General features: G+C 38.1%; 2 protein-coding genes across 2 annotated transcripts; one reads left to right on the forward strand and one right to left on the reverse strand.

Moving 5' to 3' along the window:
• Positions 1-1,414: 1,414 nt before the first annotated feature.
• Positions 1,415-9,535, reverse strand: ilrun (inflammation and lipid regulator with UBA-like and NBR1-like domains). The gene is made up of 5 exons (XM_042406000.1): positions 9,240-9,535; positions 5,715-5,869; positions 5,333-5,530; positions 4,794-5,095; positions 1,415-1,726 (listed from the first exon to the last, which is right to left on the reverse strand). Exons 1-5 carry the CDS (start codon positions 9,395-9,397, stop codon positions 1,691-1,693), a joined length of 849 nt encoding a protein of 282 aa, XP_042261934.1. The 5' UTR covers positions 9,398-9,535; the 3' UTR covers positions 1,415-1,690.
• A 3,147-nt stretch (positions 9,536-12,682) lies between these two features.
• On the forward strand, positions 12,683-19,999 carry snrpc (small nuclear ribonucleoprotein polypeptide C). The gene is made up of 6 exons (XM_042406002.1): positions 12,683-12,750; positions 14,492-14,534; positions 14,667-14,775; positions 16,578-16,637; positions 17,544-17,648; positions 19,432-19,999. The coding sequence occupies exons 1-6, from the start codon at positions 12,743-12,745 to the stop codon at positions 19,551-19,553; spliced, it is 447 nt and encodes a 148-aa protein (XP_042261936.1). The 5' UTR covers positions 12,683-12,742; the 3' UTR covers positions 19,554-19,999.
• Positions 20,000-20,283: the final 284 nt, after the last annotated feature.

A 20,283-nucleotide genomic window follows, 5' to 3' on the forward strand; every position in this document is an offset into this window, starting at 1 on the left:
ACACACACACTAACATACATACACACACACACATTAACATACATACACACACATGCACGCACACACGCACACTTAGTACACAGACATGGAAAAATAAAATCACTCACCAGGCAAAATAGATTAAGATGGCTTTTTCAACCCTTCCTCACACCTCACTTGCTCAAACTCCTTTTGCGCTTCAGCATCTATTTAAAGTGAAAACCCACCCTAAAAAAAAAAAAAAAAAAAACAAAAACAAAAAAATACCACATTGTCCCATGCAGTCTGAACTGGGCACCTGCAGACAGTGTGGCTGGATGACAGCGCAGATTAGTGTCTTGGTTCTCTGGATTTCATCTTTGGGAGAGACAGGGTTCCTACACTGGGATCACAGGCATGGTTTTTTTTTTTTTTTTGTTATGTTTTTTGTTTGTTTTTTTACACAAAGATGCTAGAAATTTGCCCCCATCTGTGAATATCTTTGATTTTGAGAAAGTGACTTTAAATATTAAGTATCTGATCTTTTACTAGACGCTAACACTTATTTCAGACCGATGCAAACAACCAGGAAAACCAGGCATTTACTGTTGGTAGAGATCAATCCAAGGAGGGTTCAAAGAGGGTCCAAAACTGCTCTGCGAGGGTGAACACTGGCTATGAACTCTGAACTACAAATGTAATATAAACCTATAGTTGCTATGTCACAACTTTTATAAACACTGGTAATGACTTGCAGTCCTCCCAGTCGTAATTTCCATGATTCTCAATTACAAAAATACTTGGAAAATGACAGCAGATCACAAGTTCTCAAAGTATTTTTGAGGTTGAGCGAGCTTGTTGTCATTTTTGGAATAGATCATAAGTTGTCTGAACCTTTCACAAGACAGAATAAAGAAAATAAATCCTATAAAGTTATACCAAATTGGGGCACATCATGGTGAACCTCAATTGTAAAAGCAAACCTCCAGCAAAAACAGACCTGTTAACCCGCACATGTATTTATCCATGAACTCGAACAACTCTATGTTTTTGCGGTGATGTGAATGGAATTGAAGCTGCAGAAGCAGATCTTACATGAACACTCCAGTTATACTTGAGTTAAACATCCCACAGCGTTGACCAGGTTTGTAAGTGAAAGTGGTGTAAGGCTGTCATCTAGAGGAATTTTGTGAATAAAAGATTACACTTTTTTTTTTTCCCAAATGAAAACATACATTCCACAATTTCTCAGTCTTTCTTTTAAGCACTTTTCAAGGCCTCAGAATGATCTATAATCACTAGTAAATTCTGTAGTACTCTCCGTACAGACCTGTGTAGGAACCCCGAAGAGACAAAGTATTGACTTGCCCATGGAAATGACAAATTGTGTTGTTGGTTGTTTAGGGTTGATTTTCCCTTTAGTTAGGCGTGTGGAAATAAAAAATAGTCGTGTGTATCTATTTTTTAAGGGTTTATAGCACTCTTAAATGAAGCATTTACACATGCGAATCCAGGTTGTTGATGTCAGGTGGGATGTTTCATTGTAGCTGATGTAATCCATCACCTCACTGTTTGTGTTTCTGTGGAAAGGGTCATGGGTTGGGGAGAGGGTTGTCATGAGTCAATATAAAACAACTGTTCCTCCCCCCCCCCTCCAACTCCTCTGCATTTAAGGACTCCCAGGGTGTAATGCTCATCTTCCAAATTGGGGGGAGGGGGGGTCTTTGTCATTCTAGCTCTGTCCAAATGGATAGGGTCCATGAATACCCTGGAAAAAACAAGAGAAAATGTATTAAGAAAGTAAATATTGAATTCAGTTTAAGGGCTTTGAGTAGATGAGTGAAACTGAATGCATGCCAACAACAAGTAAAACTGTTTCTTTTCTTTATTTAATCATTTGAAACCAAATGAAACCTGGGGGGGAGGGGGCAACTATGTTAAAACGAGCCATACTGCTGTCTGCTGTGGTATCACTGAGTGGAGAGTCTTTGGGTCATAGCAGTAAAACCTGTTATGTTTGTACTGTAGGAAGCAGCTCAGTCGACGTCCTTTTGAATTAGTGCCTCATTTAAATGTCCTGACTGGCAGACGAAGCTAAGACTACAACCATGTCCACACTAACTCGCCTAAATCAGTAAATGCATCTTTTGCTCTCTGTTTCGGCCCTCCGTCCAGACTAAAACAGTATGTTTCTCCCCCCCGAAAACAAAGCTCTTCCAATACGGCCTCCAGAATGTGTAAATCTGAAACAGAAATAACATGCCGTTTCTTCTTCGATGATTTTCTGTAGCTGATTCGCTCATCGAGTAGGACAAGTACCCATTTTAGCGTTTAAATGTGCATGGAGGTATTTGCACAAACAAGCTGAAGCACCTGGTGTGGACGCATGTCGTTTTAGTCAGGTTAATCTAGATTTGTATGTCTAGTTTTCAGATTTCAGTTTAGCCACCCATGAGCTCTAACTGTGAATAAAAGCTCAACTATGGCGACAGGTGTGAGGTGATAATACTGTATATTATAAAATTCATGGCCCAACCTGAAAAATTCATGGAATAGACTGAGGTGGATGCTGTGATGACTTTTCTTCAACACAGAACATAAACAACCTGCTCAATGTCAGCAAAAACAAGGAGCTGATGTATATTTTAGAAAAAAAGAGGCAAACACACACACACCCCTGTCTACAGTGGAGCTGAGGTGAAGCAGATGAACAGTTTTAAGCTCCTTGGAATCAACATCACAGCAAACCTGTCATGGACATCACACATCTCCACCCTTAGTAAAAAAAAAAAAAAAGCTCAGAAATGACTGTATTTCTTAAAGAAGCTTAATGCAAAATACCTGTCCTAAGTTAACTTTTACAGAGGAGCAATAGAAAGCATCCTGACTGGAAAAAAATCATCAATTGGCATAAGATGCACACGGCCCAAGACAGGAAGGCTCTGCAGCGGGTGATTTAAACCGCCCAGAACATCATCGGTGCCCATCTACCGAGCATCAGTGATATTAATGAGGTGGGATGCCTGCACAGAGCCCAAAGGATACTAAAAGACAATACCCAGCCCGGCCACAGCCTGTTCACCCTGCTGCCGTCTGGCAATAGATACAGAAAGTATCCGCTGTCTTACCACCAGACCACAGAACAGCTTCTTTACTCAGCCTGTGAGACTCCTCAATTCATCCTCTGCTCTCCAATAGTTTTATTTTTATGACTTATTATTTATTTATCCATTTATATAAATACTGTTTTTATGAGTAACATAAGGGGACTACAAACTACATTTCATTATACAACCTTGTGTTGTAATAATAAATGATAAATGAATCTTGAATCTTTAAAGAAGCTGTATGTAGGATTTTTCTGATACATGTCACAATGAATTAGCAGTAGTGATACTCTATAGTACTATACCCTAAGCCACAGTACATGTTATCTCTGATATTAATTTTAAATCATGCTAGAGGTCACATTTGGCTGTAATGATCGTTACACACCAGAAAACAAAGATAACGAATAGATGAGAAGTGAAGAGAAAACTTTGCCATACTTGGCTCTTTACTACTAGTGGGACAAAAAATAAATAAAATTGGGCCTAAGGGTGTAAACATATGAGAGGCCATATTGTTACCTGACGTAAGTAAAAACTGGCTAACCCTTAAATTTGGATTCAAGAGTCCTTTGAGCAAAATACCAACGTTGAAAACATGCTGATGTTTAGTGAGTAATGGCACTTTAGTAATAATATCACAATGCAGCTGAGGCTTTGTGAATTTGATCATTAGATTTTGAGGTTTTCTCTGAAACTTAATTGTTAAGCAAGTGGACATTTAGACCTGTTAGTGCTGCTCAATGATGAATCAGAGATCACCGAAGTACTTACAATTCATCCTCTGGGGACCTTGCATGGCTTGACCAAATGCATGGCAATCCATCAAATAGCTGTCATGATATTTCACTCCGGACCAAAGGAGCATGAGCTATGCCACTACCATGCCTGAACCATAAGTAACCAAGTCATATAAATATTTCATTTATGTTTTCAAAAGTAATCTGAATAAGTGAGAATAAAGATGGAAAAAGAAAGTACTTGGTCCCCTGATTACAAGAGCTGGAAACCAGTGTGTATTAATACCAGCTACTAGCTGGACTTAAAAATAGTTCACAGCTAGATCTGGTCAATCATGGTCTGGTTCATCATCGATTAATCTGTTGATCATTTTCTAAATTAATTAACTTGCTGTTTGCTCTATAAAATGTCAGCAAATGGTGGGAAATATCAATCATTGTTTCTCAAAGCCAAAGATGCAAACTAAAATGTTTTGTTTTGTCCCGACCGACAGTCCACGACCCAAAGATACTCAGTTTACTGTCATAGACAACTAAAGAAATCAACCAGAAAATATTCACATTTAAGAAGCCTGAAAAGGAGAATTTGGGCATTTTTTCTTAAAAAATTACTCAAAAAGATCAACTGATTATGAAAATAGTTGGCCATTAATTTTCTGTTAATGGACTAATTGGTTATTCGACTAATTGTTGCAGCTGTAATAGTTACTATATATGTCGGTACCCAATCCAAAACTAATGTTTGGCAAAATTTCACACATAGCAATGTCATAATACTCTGGGAAAAGAGTCTGAGTCAAACAAGGGCACATGCACTAACAGTCAATCATATGTGGTCACCCCTAAAGGAAGCACTTGATATAAACACACCAGCCGGCGTAAACATGTATAAAACTGAGGACAGAATTCACACTAAATACTGCTGCCACAGGACAACCCATGTTCCACAGTTATAGTAAGTAAAACTCATGATATGATGCATACATACCTGACCATAAGTTACCACAGAGAGATTGGTTTGGAGACCATTTGACGACCTATTTACAGCATTATGAGACAGTCCGTTTTGATCTTGCTGGATTGGCTCTTGTGTGCGTTCCCAGGCTCCACTGGGATCTCTGAAGCTGTCAGTCGCGTCGTGCTTGTTCTTCTGTGGCGAGGCAAAGGGGTTGAAGTCTCCCTGCACATTGCGCTGGGGTTGGGTGTTGAATTCTGTCTCGAAGGAGGACAGCTGCTGGGTCACGCCGAGGAGACCTCCAACTTCTACACTAAGGATCACCCAGATTACATCTGTGGAGAAAAGGAGGATGCACAAACATGAGCTGACTGGTCCAAACTACCAATTTGCTAATTTTTGGAGATAAATTAATTAGTAAATTGGAAATATTTTGGGTCCAGAAAAAAACTATTAAAAAAACTATTTAAAGACTTCATTCAAGTTCAATGGAATTGTGACAAAAATACGTTACCAAACTAATACATAATGAAAACAAGTCCTAATAAATTTCTTCCTTATAGATTTCCTACCTCCATAGAATAATCCGGTGGCTGTACACATCCTCCACTGGCCCTGGTACATGCCTGGAGTTGTGGGACTTCGCATCTGCACGCTGACGTCTGATATTTCTTGGGGGTCAAGAGACTTCACCATAACTGTGTTTACATGACCAAACTGATCCCCACCGATATACTTTAGACAAACCCCAGGAGGCCACGACTCTGCACCTATAACATACAAAGATAAGTGTATTAAAACACAGCTCAACAGCAAAACCATGACAGTGTAACAGCATGACATACAGTATATGAAAACTACATGAAATCTATATACTGCACATGCACACAAATAATGACTAAGAAAGGGTACTTATATGAGCTAAATGTGTGAATGTAAAGAAGTGTTGCACACCTGTGTTTTGTATTCTCCAGGTCTTTGTGAACGGTGTATCTGGAGGAACAGACTCTCCTTCCCCAATTGTCACATCTTCAACGAAGGACATGGATGGCGTGTTGATATTGGGACTTTCAAAGTCGTAATATGCACCGATGGCAGCCTGAAGATTCCTGTTCCGACACACAGGGGATGGGAGCGAAAGAGCACGGTGTTATCTGGAGTTAACGTTGCCCAAGTAATCCCGACCGAGATTCTGTATTTTAATGGTACAATATAAGGTAACGTTATGAGAACAGACAGTTAATCTGCTGCTGAGCAAACTATTTAATCAAATGTAACAGTGCACCATTTTGATTCTGGAAATAAAATGCAAATTCTACCTAAAATAGAATTCACACAGATAAAAACAGATAAAACCCACTTACAAACTGTGAGGCATCTAAAGAAAAATCCTGGAAATGCTCCACATATAATGAACGATAGAGCAACTCCTGGGACACTCCTGGGAATTATTTTCAATCTCTTTTACTGACACATTTTTCTATTAGTGTGGGAGGCACTTTATACAAAAGCTGAAGCAATTGGGTGATTGATAGACAGATAATTAATCTACACTATTCGTTAATAATCTGCTAATAGACCATTTTCACAGCAGACATTTTGATTCGTCAAAGCAGGAAAAAAAAATCACAGCTGTAAATAATAACACTAACGATGGCTCCATCCTGAGCATGATAATACCGGAGTCCTGGCACTGACTCACCTAAATGGAAAGCAGCCATCAATGATGTTATTAATTCCACCTATGCTTTTCCTGCTTTGACAAGTTAAAATGTCTTCCATGAAAACTGTATATTGCTCAAGTTATTTTTTAAGCAAAAATGCAAAGAAAAAACTTTACTGGTTCCAGTGTCCAAAATGTGAATATTTGCTGGTTTTCTAAGTCTTCTGTGACAGTAAATTGATTATCTATGGGTCTGGGAAATTGTCATAGGCCTGTTTCCCCATTTTCTGACAGTTTATAGACCAAATAATTATGGCTGGAATGATTAAATACTTTTTTATTTCCTTGAGTACGAGCAGAGACACAATAAATGCCAGATGCTTTAAGAGGTATTCCAGCAATTTGGCATTGTACTTCCATTAAGTTGGTGGACTGACAAGTGACCAATTTAAAAAAAAAAAGAATAGACAAAATAGATGTGTCTGAGGTGAGGATATCTGGACTCTTAGGCCCAATTTACACCTGGCATCAACATGTGATCTGTATCTGAATATCCTTACTGAATAAGGAAAACGCATGTGAAAGAAAAGTGTGAATGAACACAGAACACATTGTGATCAGAGTCCAATCAGATTGAACAGACCATATCTGGAAAAAAAATCCACCCAGCAAGTTGAAATGTCACCTAACTCTCCAAATCTTCCCTCGCAAAAAGTGATTGAAAAATGAGTGACACTGCCCCCCTTGACCTGAGATGTGACATGTTTATTGATCGGCTAACTTACTAACTTACAGATCCAATCATAAGTTGAATCGAGATGACAACAACGCTTGTTACGAGATGTAAATGCAAAGGCCCGTTGATCGGATATTAATGTCCAGATAACGTACCCAGGCACAGCTCACATGTTGACACCAGGTGTAAATGGATCCTTAAGCCCCTGTATAGGTCAAGCAAAAACACTGCCTACACTCTCCATAATGCCACTTTTTAGCATCTTCCACTAGACTAGTGGTCCCCAATCTTTTTTGGCTTGTGGACCCTTAAAATGAAGTCCACTTGTGACCCTTCATGACAAAAAGCTTGAGCAGTTCAACTGAAAAATTAATTTTTCTTCCATGACTTTTTTTCATTTTAAGGATTTTTATACCCCATTTACACCTGGCATTAACATCCTATATGTATCTGGATACATTATGTTGATAAAGAAAACGTATGTGAATGCAAGGTGTAAATGCACTCAGAATGCATCAGCCAGACCACATTTTTTTGGAGGTGGTCACGCTCACTTTGTGATTGGATCTCAGCCAAGTCTACATACAATCCGTACAGTGTGACCACATTCATAAGAAAAAATTGTCCCAGTAAGTTGAAAGGTCACCTCGCTCCACCTCTTCCTGCCAGCGAAGCATAGCGAGCCCTGTAAAAGCCAAGAGTAGCAGCAGTAACTAGAAGTCTGAATGATGTCCAATCTTGGCTGCAGTTTCTTAACCTGGGACATGTTTAAACATGTCCCATAACTCCACCTAGCTAATTTGCAGACCCATTGATCAGATGTCATTATCCAGATAAGGCATCCAGATACAGATCACATGTTAATACCAGATGTAAACGGGGCTGTGCCCTAAACATCTAAAGTATGTATTTCACAAGAAAAAAGCAAAAAATTAGTTAAATTAAATGAGTTAAAAAACATAATTTTGGGTACCAGAAATATCTCATTCTTTATTGTCCCTTTACACACTGGGAACCACCCCCATTTAGGGGGGTTCATGACCCTCCCCACCTGGCCCAAGCTGAGGTAACCCTAATGACATAATGAGGGCTTATTGTCTCAGACTTGACAACACACCTCTTGAGTCATAGAAGACATTATATGGGTGTTTTTGAAGACTGGGTACCACTAACCATGACCATTAAAATGATTTTTCTGTGTAAAAACTGGTGGATTGCTCCTTTAGGGAATGCGACTCTTATTTAAGCCATTACATGCTTACCACTTGATGACAAGACAGACTGCCTGAGGGACCCTGGCAGTCACCCAGATCCTGAACAAAAAAGTGCTACTGGTTGACTGAAGTATGAATGTCCTCAGAGGGCTTTTTGTTATACTATTCCTGAGATGATACTGACTTATTTCTATACGCTGTGCGTTAATATAAACGAAAACAGACGCAGTTTCAGTCAGTGGACAAAATCCAACAACTGTCAGGTGATTTCCCGACTTCACTGACTGTCCGAAGTGACACATAAACACTAAGACCATGTGAATTCTGGCTTTTTGGGGGGGTTGGATTCTCCTCTGATCAAGGCCATCGGGCACTGATCAACTAGAAGCTTGATATCAGTTAATCAGGGGACACAAAGGCGACTTGATCAATCCCCACTTGTTGTCAGCTCGTTGATCGATCACGACTGGTTGCGTCATCAGACTAACGTGCAGTGACCGCCGCTGCTTTGAGTTGTGTCTTCACGGTTTAACTGGCTCTCAAGACTATTGCGTAATATGGCAGTTAATCTACACTGAGGGTTCCCTGTGCTTTAAATTAGCCAGATAGCTAGTTAGCTGAATTTTTTGTTATTATTTCAGCTTACTAAAACTCACAGTGGGGACAAACTTTACCTATTTTACTTCCGTTTGCCCCTGAAACGATCGTTATGAGTTAACTAACTGTCATTTCCTGTGAAGGAATGATGAACAGTAGCTAACTTAGCTTTTTAAAAAATATTTTAACGTATGCTAACAAGCTAATTATGCTGCCAGGTTCGCGTCGTGTTGCTGTCCGACAACAGGCCCTCCTATCCCCGCACTCACCAGTTGGTCATGTCCAGGAAGAAGGCGCAGCCGGCTGGGTTGAGCTGAAAGCCCAGCAGCCTCTGAAACTCCGAGATGAGGACGTCCTTGTCCGTCGTGCCCATGCAGCTGAACTTCTGCATGAGCTCCGCGTCCACGTCCATGTCCGTGCCCTCCATGGGGTGGCGGGTGTCCCGTAACGGAGACGGGGTGGGGGTGGTGCGGGGTCCTCTCTCAGTTTAGTCCGAGGCCTCGTCCAGCCATAACAACCAGCTCAACAACAACAACCGTCAGTGCGCATGGCACGACCGGGGGGAGGGGGGGGCGGGGGGGTTGTGGGGGGAGGTTGGAGGGGTGGAATGTTTGACGTTGCAACTGCCCGCGCGTCACCTTCGCCAATCACGTAGTGGACGTCGACGTCATCTGTTGCTATTTGCAGCCCCCCTTTTTCATTGGTTTATCAATGAAATCCAAGTTGTTCATGTAGCAGCAGCAGATACATCACACCATTTGATGCACGGCAGAATTTCTAATATAAAAAAATAATCCCCAGAGAAATATCTGATATGGTCAATATCATCGTAATTATGGGTTAATAAAATTAACGTAAAATAATCTTACATTTGCACGTATGTGATCTTTGATATCACATTTCACGTTACATTAAAGCGACCTATTATTATTATTATTATTATTATTATTATTATTATTATTATTATTATTATTATTATTATTATTATTATTATTATTGTTGTTGTTGTTAATTGTGCACTGGTGTTACTTCTGGTCAATATTTTGTATATTTCATCTCATTCTTTTCCATTTAAAATGTAAACATGTAGCCTAGCAGTTCTTCTCACTTAGAATATATTTTACATACAATTTGTTGTATTGTATTTTTTATATTATAAAGGACTACTTAATTTTGTGTATATTTTTGACTGTTATGTACCACAATACCAAGACAAATTCTTTCTATGTGCAAACCTACTGGGCAATAAACCTGATTCTGTAAAATGTAAAAATCAGAAACCCTCACTAACTTGGTTTAGAAATGAATTAAAAGAATTATTTTTCTTCTTTACTAATATTAGCTGATACACACCAGCCAATACAAAAAAGAATTGGCAAACTATTGATTGGCTTTTGATGTCTTACAGAAAGCAGTGTGTAGTCGTATCACATTTCAGATGTGTATGTCAACAGCTACACCAAATAGTGATTTTTCCCTCTAAACTTCTCACATGGTTTCATTTCAATAAATGTTCAAATTATCCAATATTTCACTAAAAATCAAAGATTACAGAAAAATTCCAAAAACTGAAAACAGATTTGTGTATCAGAACTTTGTTTTTTCTTCTTTCCTCTCCCATTAATCATCTCACGACCCCTCAGATTTATCTAGTGACCCTTTGGAGGGCCTGACCCCAAGGTTGGGAACCACTGGACTAAACTAGCTAACTGTGTATAAGCTCCATCTCCAGCACACTGATGCTTCAGTATTAATAATCTAATGATGTCATACCTAATAATATATCAGTCAGAGGGACAAAATGAGTACTTTTACTTTAATACCTGAAGTACATTTTGCTGCTAATACTTATGTACTTTTACTTAAGTGGTATTTTTCATGCAGGACTTTTACTTGTGATGGAGTATTTTTGCATTGCTTAATTGGTACTTTTACTAAAGTAAAGTAAAGAGTACTTCTTCCACTGAATACTAGGATGTGTGTCTAGTGTTGTACACCATTTTTATCAATGAATGTAGACTAAATATCAGAATCAACTCTCATTAATTTAAAATAATCACAATAAAATTCAAACTACAGGCACCCAAATGACAATGAAGTTGAATCAACACCTCTCTAAAACAGTTCAAACAACAACTAAACATTCATGAAAGTAGGACTTATTGCAGGGCTGTTTTAGATTACATTAGGTTTAGCTGGTTATATCTAATAAACTGGCACATAGTTTGCTCAAAATGATTTTTTCCTTTTTTAATTTGTTTGGGACTAATCATCATCGAGTATGCAGCTTACACAAGTGTGATGTGGAAACTTGAAAGCTCCAGTGCACACACAATGATAATGGACTTTTCAGTGAAGTAGGAGATATCATGTCAGTTAAGCTTTTAAAATGAAAAATATTTACATATTCATAGATTCTGAATTTTTCAATGAGTGAGAAGCAGTAGATGTTATTTTAAGGATACTTTAACATGGAAACTGAACATTTTTTGTGGACAAAACATGTCAGACACAATTTATTACTTCAAGCAGAGGATTTTTATTTGTCCTGAAACATGTTTGGAGGGGATCTTTAAGATAAGGCATCACCCAATTCATAGCTGTAAGTTCACGATTAGAATAAAAAATATTTTGGTTTATCAATGAAATCCAAGCTACTTCATATGCAAGTCAGTACCAGAGTATACCAAGTGTTTAAAGACCCCCTGACATGTTTTAAAACTAAGTTTTGTGTGTGATGTTTTTTTTTTCCCCACAAAAAAAGTTAAATTAACTAGTTAAATATTCTTAAAATTGCTGCTTCTTCTCCCTCATTGAAAATCCAGAATTTAGAAATATGCAAATATTTTTCATTCCAAAAGTTTAACTTCTGGATGCAAGAAGCGTCGTACTTCACTGAAAAGTCCATTCTCAGTGTGTGTGCACTGGAGGTTTCTAGTGTCCACATCACACTTGTCAAAGTTGTTTACTGGACCACGATTTCAGTCATGCACTGCTAAGATTCAGATTTAAGGTGAGCGCAAAGAAACGTCTCCCCAACTTTTTTACTGACAGCTACTGATAGAATCATCAACTTAAGACCTAAACAAGTGTTCTGATGCTATCTCAGTTTTCCTAGGAAAGTTGAAAATAATCCTTTATTTTCAAATATTGGTAAGGGTGTGTGTAGCTGTGGACATGCATACATGATTAAGTGTGTAAATGATATACCTTTGTATGTAGGTGTTCTTGTCAGGTAAAAATAATGCTTTCTTTGAACCCCATATTCTTTTTCTCTCTGTTACTACAATGCCATATTTCTTTTTTTTATTGGTATTGAATCTTGGCCGAGTAGAGATTTTTGAGTACTACTACTTAGTAAAATATACTTCTTCTACCACTATTTATTTGCTATACATATGTTCAGTACAATGATATAGCAATGAATTATTTTGATTTGGAGGGCTGACGCTTCATTTTAGCTACATTTTTAAACAGGAGGAGGCTTGAAACAGTCAAGTGAAAATATTCTTGTTTTTCTATACTGATGTAAAATTAAGTCCACTGGGAGAAGAAGGCGTATTTTATGCACAGAAATTTATAACTTGTTCTATTTCTGAAAAAGTTAGGAAAAGTTAGGAAAGACTAAAAAAGGTACAAACAAACAGAACATTTGTAGTAAATATTTTCTCTGTACTTTCAGGCGGAACTTAGTATGGGTACGTCTCATATCTGGTGGGAACATTTATAGGGAACACCGGAAGCGCGCTCTTAGCGGAGGAAGCTTCGAAACATGCCGAAGTAAGTTCAGATTTTCCTTAATGTTAACGCTTAATCTCTGTCTTGTACTTTTCAGCAAAATCAAAAATTGTTTGTATTTGTATAGAGAGACACATTAGGTTAAGATAACCCCTGAAAACCAATGAAACAAATCCGCTTTTATCCTTCTGAACGTTGTGAGCTTTGTTTGGGCTGTGTCTACTTGCTGGAGCAAACCTCGACGTGAACGCAATTTACGAGCAACGGTTGCCACACAAAAGACAATCACAGCACCTTGTTATCAAATAATTTTATCAGCTAGAGGTCGAAATTACGTAGTAACGCAACGCTGGTTTACAAAACAATCTCAATTCAAGATCTGTTTAGTCCCCTGTTCTTGAGTTTTCGACCGTACCCCACGATCCTCATCAGCAGATTGTTTTCTCAGCTTTGATGTAATTGAAAATATGCTCAAACTTTCCATGATTTTGAGTATCTAGGTCCTCTCCTAGCTCAACAATTGTTTTTATAATATTATTATTAACATTGGGTCCATTGTAACTCGGTATACTAACGTTGTAGTTAGTTTTCAGGGGATAGGAGCAGATTATACTGATGGTGCACGAAGCTATAAAACGAAATCAAACGCGTATTGTTAGTAACTGGTTAGCTTCCAAGATTAAGGTTGTTAACTACAAGGTGTCGTCATGCAGCTGCAGAGTCATATCAATAAAATAAGTAGCTACAACTCACAAAGTAAGAACATAGAACTCAGTGATTTAATCAAGCCCCTTTTTAGTCTAACTTGACTAAACATGTTTCATGTCGGTCTTAAAACAACAATCAGGTGCCTGTTTTGGTGGTTTTTCTTGCTTCCTGTTCATGCTGGCCTTTAGAAGATCCCTTCATAATGCAATTACAATGTAAATGATGGGGGACAAAATCCATAATCCTCCTTCTGTGCAAAAATGTATTTAAAAGTCCCTCTTATTGTTCCTATACTTTTACTGCAGCTCAACAGGAAAAAAACTGTCCATCGAGTCACTAAGAGGGACGTTATTACTAAAAAGACTAACTGTTGAAGATATTCACTTTATCTGAAAAATCTGAAAGATGGCTGAAGCCTCATTATCTTCAGATAAACTATTAAATACATTTTTGCTCAAAACACGGAGGATCTTCTAATTGTCAGTATGAACAGTGAGCAAAATCTATTTCAATCTTTATATGGGTACCTGACTGCTGTTTTAAGGCTAACTTGAAAAGTCGTGAACTGGGGGTAGGACCATGTGGGTCCTGGGTGAAGATGTATAAAATATTATATAGATATTCTGCAGGATATTAAACTTTCTTGTTGGACATCTCAAAACTACCTGAATTGTCTTACTGGTGTACTGGAGTGCATTACATTGAAAAGTGTTCCTAATATTTTGCCCCCCTCATGTATGTTAATGAGGTGGACAAAATATTAGGAACACTTTTCAATATAATGCACTCCACCACCAGCAGTCACTATGACCTCAATAATTAACAAAGTAGAATTATCACCTTTTTGACAATGTCAACAAAAAATGAAGATGTATAAGCTTTGTAAAAGTAGAATTAATGGCAGAGCTGTTGTGTTGGATTGCATTAGATTGCACTGGTGTTCCTAATAAAGTGCTCGGTGAGTGTATGTCACGGCTCTAATGTAAAGTATGTTGTGTTAGAACAGGTCATGACTGCAGCTCTGGGATTTGTAACACTACCCTGACTCCTTTTTTTTAATTTTACTGTTCCACAGGTTTTACTGTGACTACTGTGACACCTACCTTACACATGATTCGGTAAGATGTTTGTTTGTATCATATATATTTCATGATTAGCAAAATCAAATACCTGAAAAGCATTAAAGAACTGAACTGTCTGTGATGTATTCTGCTCCTGTTAAATTTTATTCTGTTCTGCGTCTGCTCTAGCCGTCAGTGAGGAAGACACACTGCAGCGGTCGAAAACACAAAGAAAATGTGAAAGATTATTACCAGAAATGGATGGAGGAGCAGGCTCAGAGCTTGATTGATAAAACAAGTAAGTAATTATTGTCTTAACAGTTTTTCGCAGGAGTGAAATTGCTGCTTGATTTTGTTTGAGGGTTTCTTGGACTGTTCAAAGACGTGGGTTTACTCTGTTATCTTGGAAAACTTTTTCTCTTCAAGGCGTTTTACTTAGAGCTGCAAAGATTAGTCAATTAATTGATAGACAGATAGTAAATTTATTGCAACAATTTAGATAATCGTTTGAGGCAGTTTTCAAGCAATAATGCCAAATATTTGGTTTGGTTTTCTGTGTTTTTCTGGTCATGTTTCAATTGGTTCTTCACAGACCGCCACCTGCTCTCACGAAGGTAACAGCATTAAAGAAGAACACAAACTAGTACAGTTGATCCTCAGCTAAAGACAGTTAGTCAGGGGGGCTCAGAGGAGAGACAAAGTCCTCTGTTATTTCTGATAGTTGCTGGAATCTGGATAATAATGTTTGTAGTGTGGCAACAGCCAACATGTGACATGAAGGAGCAGAGTGGACTTTTAATTTGGTGACTGCTTAGCTGGAGTTTACAGATTTAATGGGCTGTTAAAGTGGATTTAAGGTAAATATACTGTAACATGTATATGTCTTAATGTGGAGAATTAACCTACTAGTTGACTCCGTGAGTATGAGAACAACCAGAACAGCCTTATTGTTTTACACAACAATTCCAAGCAAATTGTAATTAAAATTTTAAATTTCAAATTAAAATGCTTTTTTTAAACACAAAGAGTTTGATTACTTTATGAGATTTTACATATGCTTGTTATATAGAGACAATATCTCTATACAAAAATATCTCTATTAATATTGTCAAATTGATTTCAAACAGAAAGCTCAGCCCTAATGAGTATTAGTTTTGCTGTGGAAAGGGTATTAGATTTTCTCTGTAGAGGTCTTAAAAAGCATCAAATTTGATCTGTGTGCTGCAGTCTTGATTGAAGAGGCTTCTTCAGTTCAGAACTGAAGTTCTAGATATCCCATAAACTGAGAATCTTTGTAGGAATTTTGCTGAGTGCCCGGTGTGACCGGAGTTGTTTTGGGCTTTGAAATGTGGACTTCAGTGGATCAGCCCATGACCTGGGATACATTTCATGTGTGCAGCAAGTTAAACTTAAATATGAAAGTGACCTCTAGTGGCCGTTACATATTACTGAGGATTTGTTTAGTGGTGCAGTTAACTGTTCACACACCAGATGTGGGAACAGCAGTCTTTATATAATTAGTACCCTTGTTTGATGTATACAGTAAACTTAGTGTTTAGAGTAAAGCCTGTTACACAGCCCACACTAGTCATGCTTATGTACATGTGTGGGATATCCAAACTCTGCTTAAATAGTGTACTATGTTTCACTGGCTTACTTGGGCCCCCGTTGAGATTACAAACCACTAATCCAAATGAGGGATGCAAAGCCAGTGTAGAAGTAGAGTGTAGTATTGTCCACCGTGGAGAAATATGTTGTTTGACTGACAAAATTCTCCTACGCAAACAAAGAGAGCTTTAAGAAGAGGGAGGGTCAGCTACACATCCTTCCAGCATGTCAGGAATGCAATTTGTTTTTCATAAGTGACTCTTGATTTGTCATCAGTAGTCTGTGTTTAACATTAGCATAGCTTGGACATGTAGACAATGCGTTTCGCTATGCAGAAACGTTACTATACCTCATGCATTTCCCTTTTGGATTGTTTGTTTTTTTTCCATATGTAGCATATGTAACAGGCTACATTTAGGATAGGGTGCTGTACATTATTGATACAATCCATTAAATATTTGTGCACTCATGTTTTGTCTTCTCTCTCGACAGCGGCCGCGTTTCAACAGGGAAAGATTCCTCCCACACCGTTCCCCGGTGGCCCTCCCCCCGGTGAGTCCATCGTCTTTCAGCTCTGCAGTAATTCAATTAACTAACCATAACACGGGTACTGGATCTTTAGAGTTAGATTCCCACTAATATTGGAAAAAAACTGTCCTCATCCTGCTCTATTTCAAGGTCCATTCGAATGCATTTCATTAGAATAACAGAAGTGTGAAGCTTTATTGAATCTAAATGACTGCTGATTTAACTAGCTACCACCTGCTCATAATAGAAACTTAAATAAAATGGTAGTTTTTTTTATCTTTTTACATCCTAGGTGTTGTCATTCATCTTTGTTACAGGGTTTTACTCACCCACTATATCACTGAGTATCAGGATGTGGTGACTCAACTGAAATGAAGGCAGATATTAATATTATATTCAAACTGTCCATTGAATTTCAATCAAATGCAAATAAGCAGCATTCCAAGTTATTAAAATTGTCTTGTTTTCCGTACTTTGATGCGTGATTTTTCAAAGAGACGAAAGGCAGAGCTCCACGGAGAGCAAATCGCTGGTGGCCACATTTGCAGATGTATCAATCAAAGAATTGCAAAAATATTTTATGTGTCAAGGGGCACCGTCTGAAATAATGACAACAAATGCCGAACTCGGATAAAAGGACGCATAAAAGTTAACAACGATTTCCGCTAATTTGCTTGTAGCTTAATATGACCCACATTTGGAAGAGTGTTTGCAAAAGTGGACTTTTTTTTTTTCCAAATAGTGTTTGAATAATTTTATCTATCACTGAAATGTCTGTCTGACAACTGAATAGTTTTACATGACATTTACACAGATGTATGTTTTGCTTCGTCGGAGAGGCCAAATTCAGCTTAAATGTAACGAGATTCCTTGATTCCTGATTCCTCGTATTACACATTTGCCCACTAACACTTACTGTTATGAACACAGGTGGTCCTCCACGCCCAGGTATGCTACCAACACCACCTATGGCAGGTCCTCCTATGATGCCCATGATGGGGCCTCCGCCTCATGGAATGATGCCTGGCGGGCCGGGTAAGACGTGTTTTTCTCTGGGAAAAGCTTTATTACTTTGGAATTTGGTTAACGTAAAGGTTACCTCGGGAGTTTTAGACCCCTAGTAGCCGTTTGAAGTAGGGCTGCAATTACTACTAAGTATTTTCACGATCGATTCATCTGCTTGTTATAACTTCTTAGAGCCCAAGGTGACGTCCTGTATGACACATACAGTCTTCAAATCCTCACATTTATGGCGTTTTCCCTCAAAAACGACTAAAACTCTAAACTAAAGCTCTACTATGGAGTAATGTTTTTGTCGGTGCTGTGTAAGATCCTCATCCTGCCGTCAGTTTCATGCTGTTCCGCTGTCAGTAATTCACCAACGAATGCAGGCAAGAAGAGGACTGCGAGCTAGTTAACATGGATGTAAACAATGCAGGATTTAAAATACTTAAAAATTCAGGTTTGCAAAATGTTTTATGAAGAATGAGATGCATTCAACACATTTTGTTAGGCCTCAAGGACACACATAATCAGAGTTTTCCCAAATGATATGAAGTAGCCAGCCAATGGGGAAAAAAGTAGCCAGCTAGGAGGGTCCAAAGGTTATTTTTATTTATTTATTGACACCTTCACTGTAAGGTTTATCAAGACATGCCGCAGTGATGGTTAATGTATTGTTTTACTAGAAACATAAATGTACTCTTATTCAACGAAAGTAAAGAAGCTTATTTTAAGGGGGAACATGTTTTTAATGCCATGTCTTATCCAGCATATGTATTGGTTTTAAATTAAATTATTTATAGAAATAAATCTATAACAAAGAATGTGAATCACTTGACTCAAATCATGTGACTCTACTGAATCAGCTCAACTTGTAGTCATCTGAAACTATGGATAAAATGTATGATATGGAAAAACATATATCCTTGATCATATATAATACTGCGGGAAGTCCCATTACATCATATTTTATTCAGGGCTTCTGAGGCGTAGTCTACATCTTCCTCATATGACAAAGGCCTGTTACTTTGACAACATCGCCTGTTCTAGTGTGTGTTTGCAACGCGTCTTAAGAGATGGCTCTGCTGTAAAAAAGCACAATGTAAATAAAGATGATTCATTCATTCATTCATTAAGCCCATAAACGTCTGTGTGTGTGTGTGGTGTATATGGGAAAATGCAGCGTTTTTTCTGGACTATTTAATACTGCGCAGTCATCAAGTTGCTGCTCTGTAGTAGCCCGTCTGATGAGGACGTCCCCTGTCTGTGCAGTCAATGCAGTTCTTAATGTGTTTTGTCATCAGTTATTTTGCTTATATTCGTCAAACACTGGAGACGACTCTCTGCTCTCTATGCGGCAGGACACAACCTCTCAGCACACACACACACACACATATATATATATATATAATATATAGAGCATGTGGGGGCAGCACTGATACAGACAGATAGGCACGTTTCTCTCTCGTCACGCTCGCATTGTCTTGAAGCGAATTAATATAATAAAGTACTCGGCTGTTTGGCCGGCAGCAGGCGCTTATGGAAAGCTCTGACACAATACATTTTGGTGAATAACACTCAATGAAAACATAAACATTCACAAGAAAACTCCACAGGGCACCTTTTTTTTTTTTTTTTTTTAAGACAGAATCAAAAACCATGAAGGGAAAAGGAGTAAGAGATTTCATGCCACAGTAGCCCATTAAATATAAACAGGCATTTTAATATGAAACACAATATGAGCTTTAAATACACTGACAAGTAGTTTTAGGCGTGTATAAAGCCATATCTAAGCTCTGTGTCTCTACATTGTTAGGAGGCATGAGGCCGCCAATGGGAGGACCCATGCAGATGATGCCAGGACCACCACACATGATGCGTCACCCTCGTCCAATGATGATGCCAGTCAGACCAGGCATGATGCGACCGGACAGATAAGACAGAGCGTATTTTCTCCGTTCTTCGTTGCCATGAACAGACATTGTCGAGTGAGGACGCTTGGTTTAACACTTGGATTTAACGATGCAACTTTTTTTAAAATTGTCATCCTCTTCAACCTTAAATGTACAACCCCGGATGTAATTATATCATTTTTGTGTAATTACTTTTATTTTTTTTTGCCTGAATCTTGGTATTTATTACTATTCAACTCATTAGAATAAATTTCAGATCACTGTTTGAAAAGATTTTTTTTTATCCTCCTCTGTGTTGGTGTCAAGATTAGAATATCTCTTCTCACTTTGACGTACTGTTCAGCAAATACATCTTAGAGCGTTTTTGATTTGACAATATTTGTTACTACATTGTTTGCTTTGTTTTTAGGTTTTAATTGTTTTTGTTATATTTCATTGCATTGCTTTGTGAAATAAAGCGGTGATTTCAAACCTGTTTCTGTTGTTGTTGTTTTTTAAGGTCCTACACTTCTTTACAGGTGTTACTCTTTAATTACTCTGGCTGATTAGACCTCTTGTTGGGTTGAAGCTGGGTAGAGCTATGCTGAAATTATGTGATGTCACAAAACTCTGTGTGTGTATGTATGTATGTATGTATGTATGTATGTATGTGTAGGACAGGTGCAACAAAACTTAACAGGAGAGAGAGCAAATCTTTCAGACAGAGCTGTTTCTAGTTTTTATGCTAAACTAAGCTAACCATCACCTAGCTGTAG

This window comes from Thunnus maccoyii, chromosome 3 (assembly GCF_910596095.1).
Source record: "Thunnus maccoyii chromosome 3, fThuMac1.1, whole genome shotgun sequence".
Classification (NCBI taxonomy): Eukaryota; Metazoa; Chordata; class Actinopteri; order Scombriformes; family Scombridae; genus Thunnus; species Thunnus maccoyii.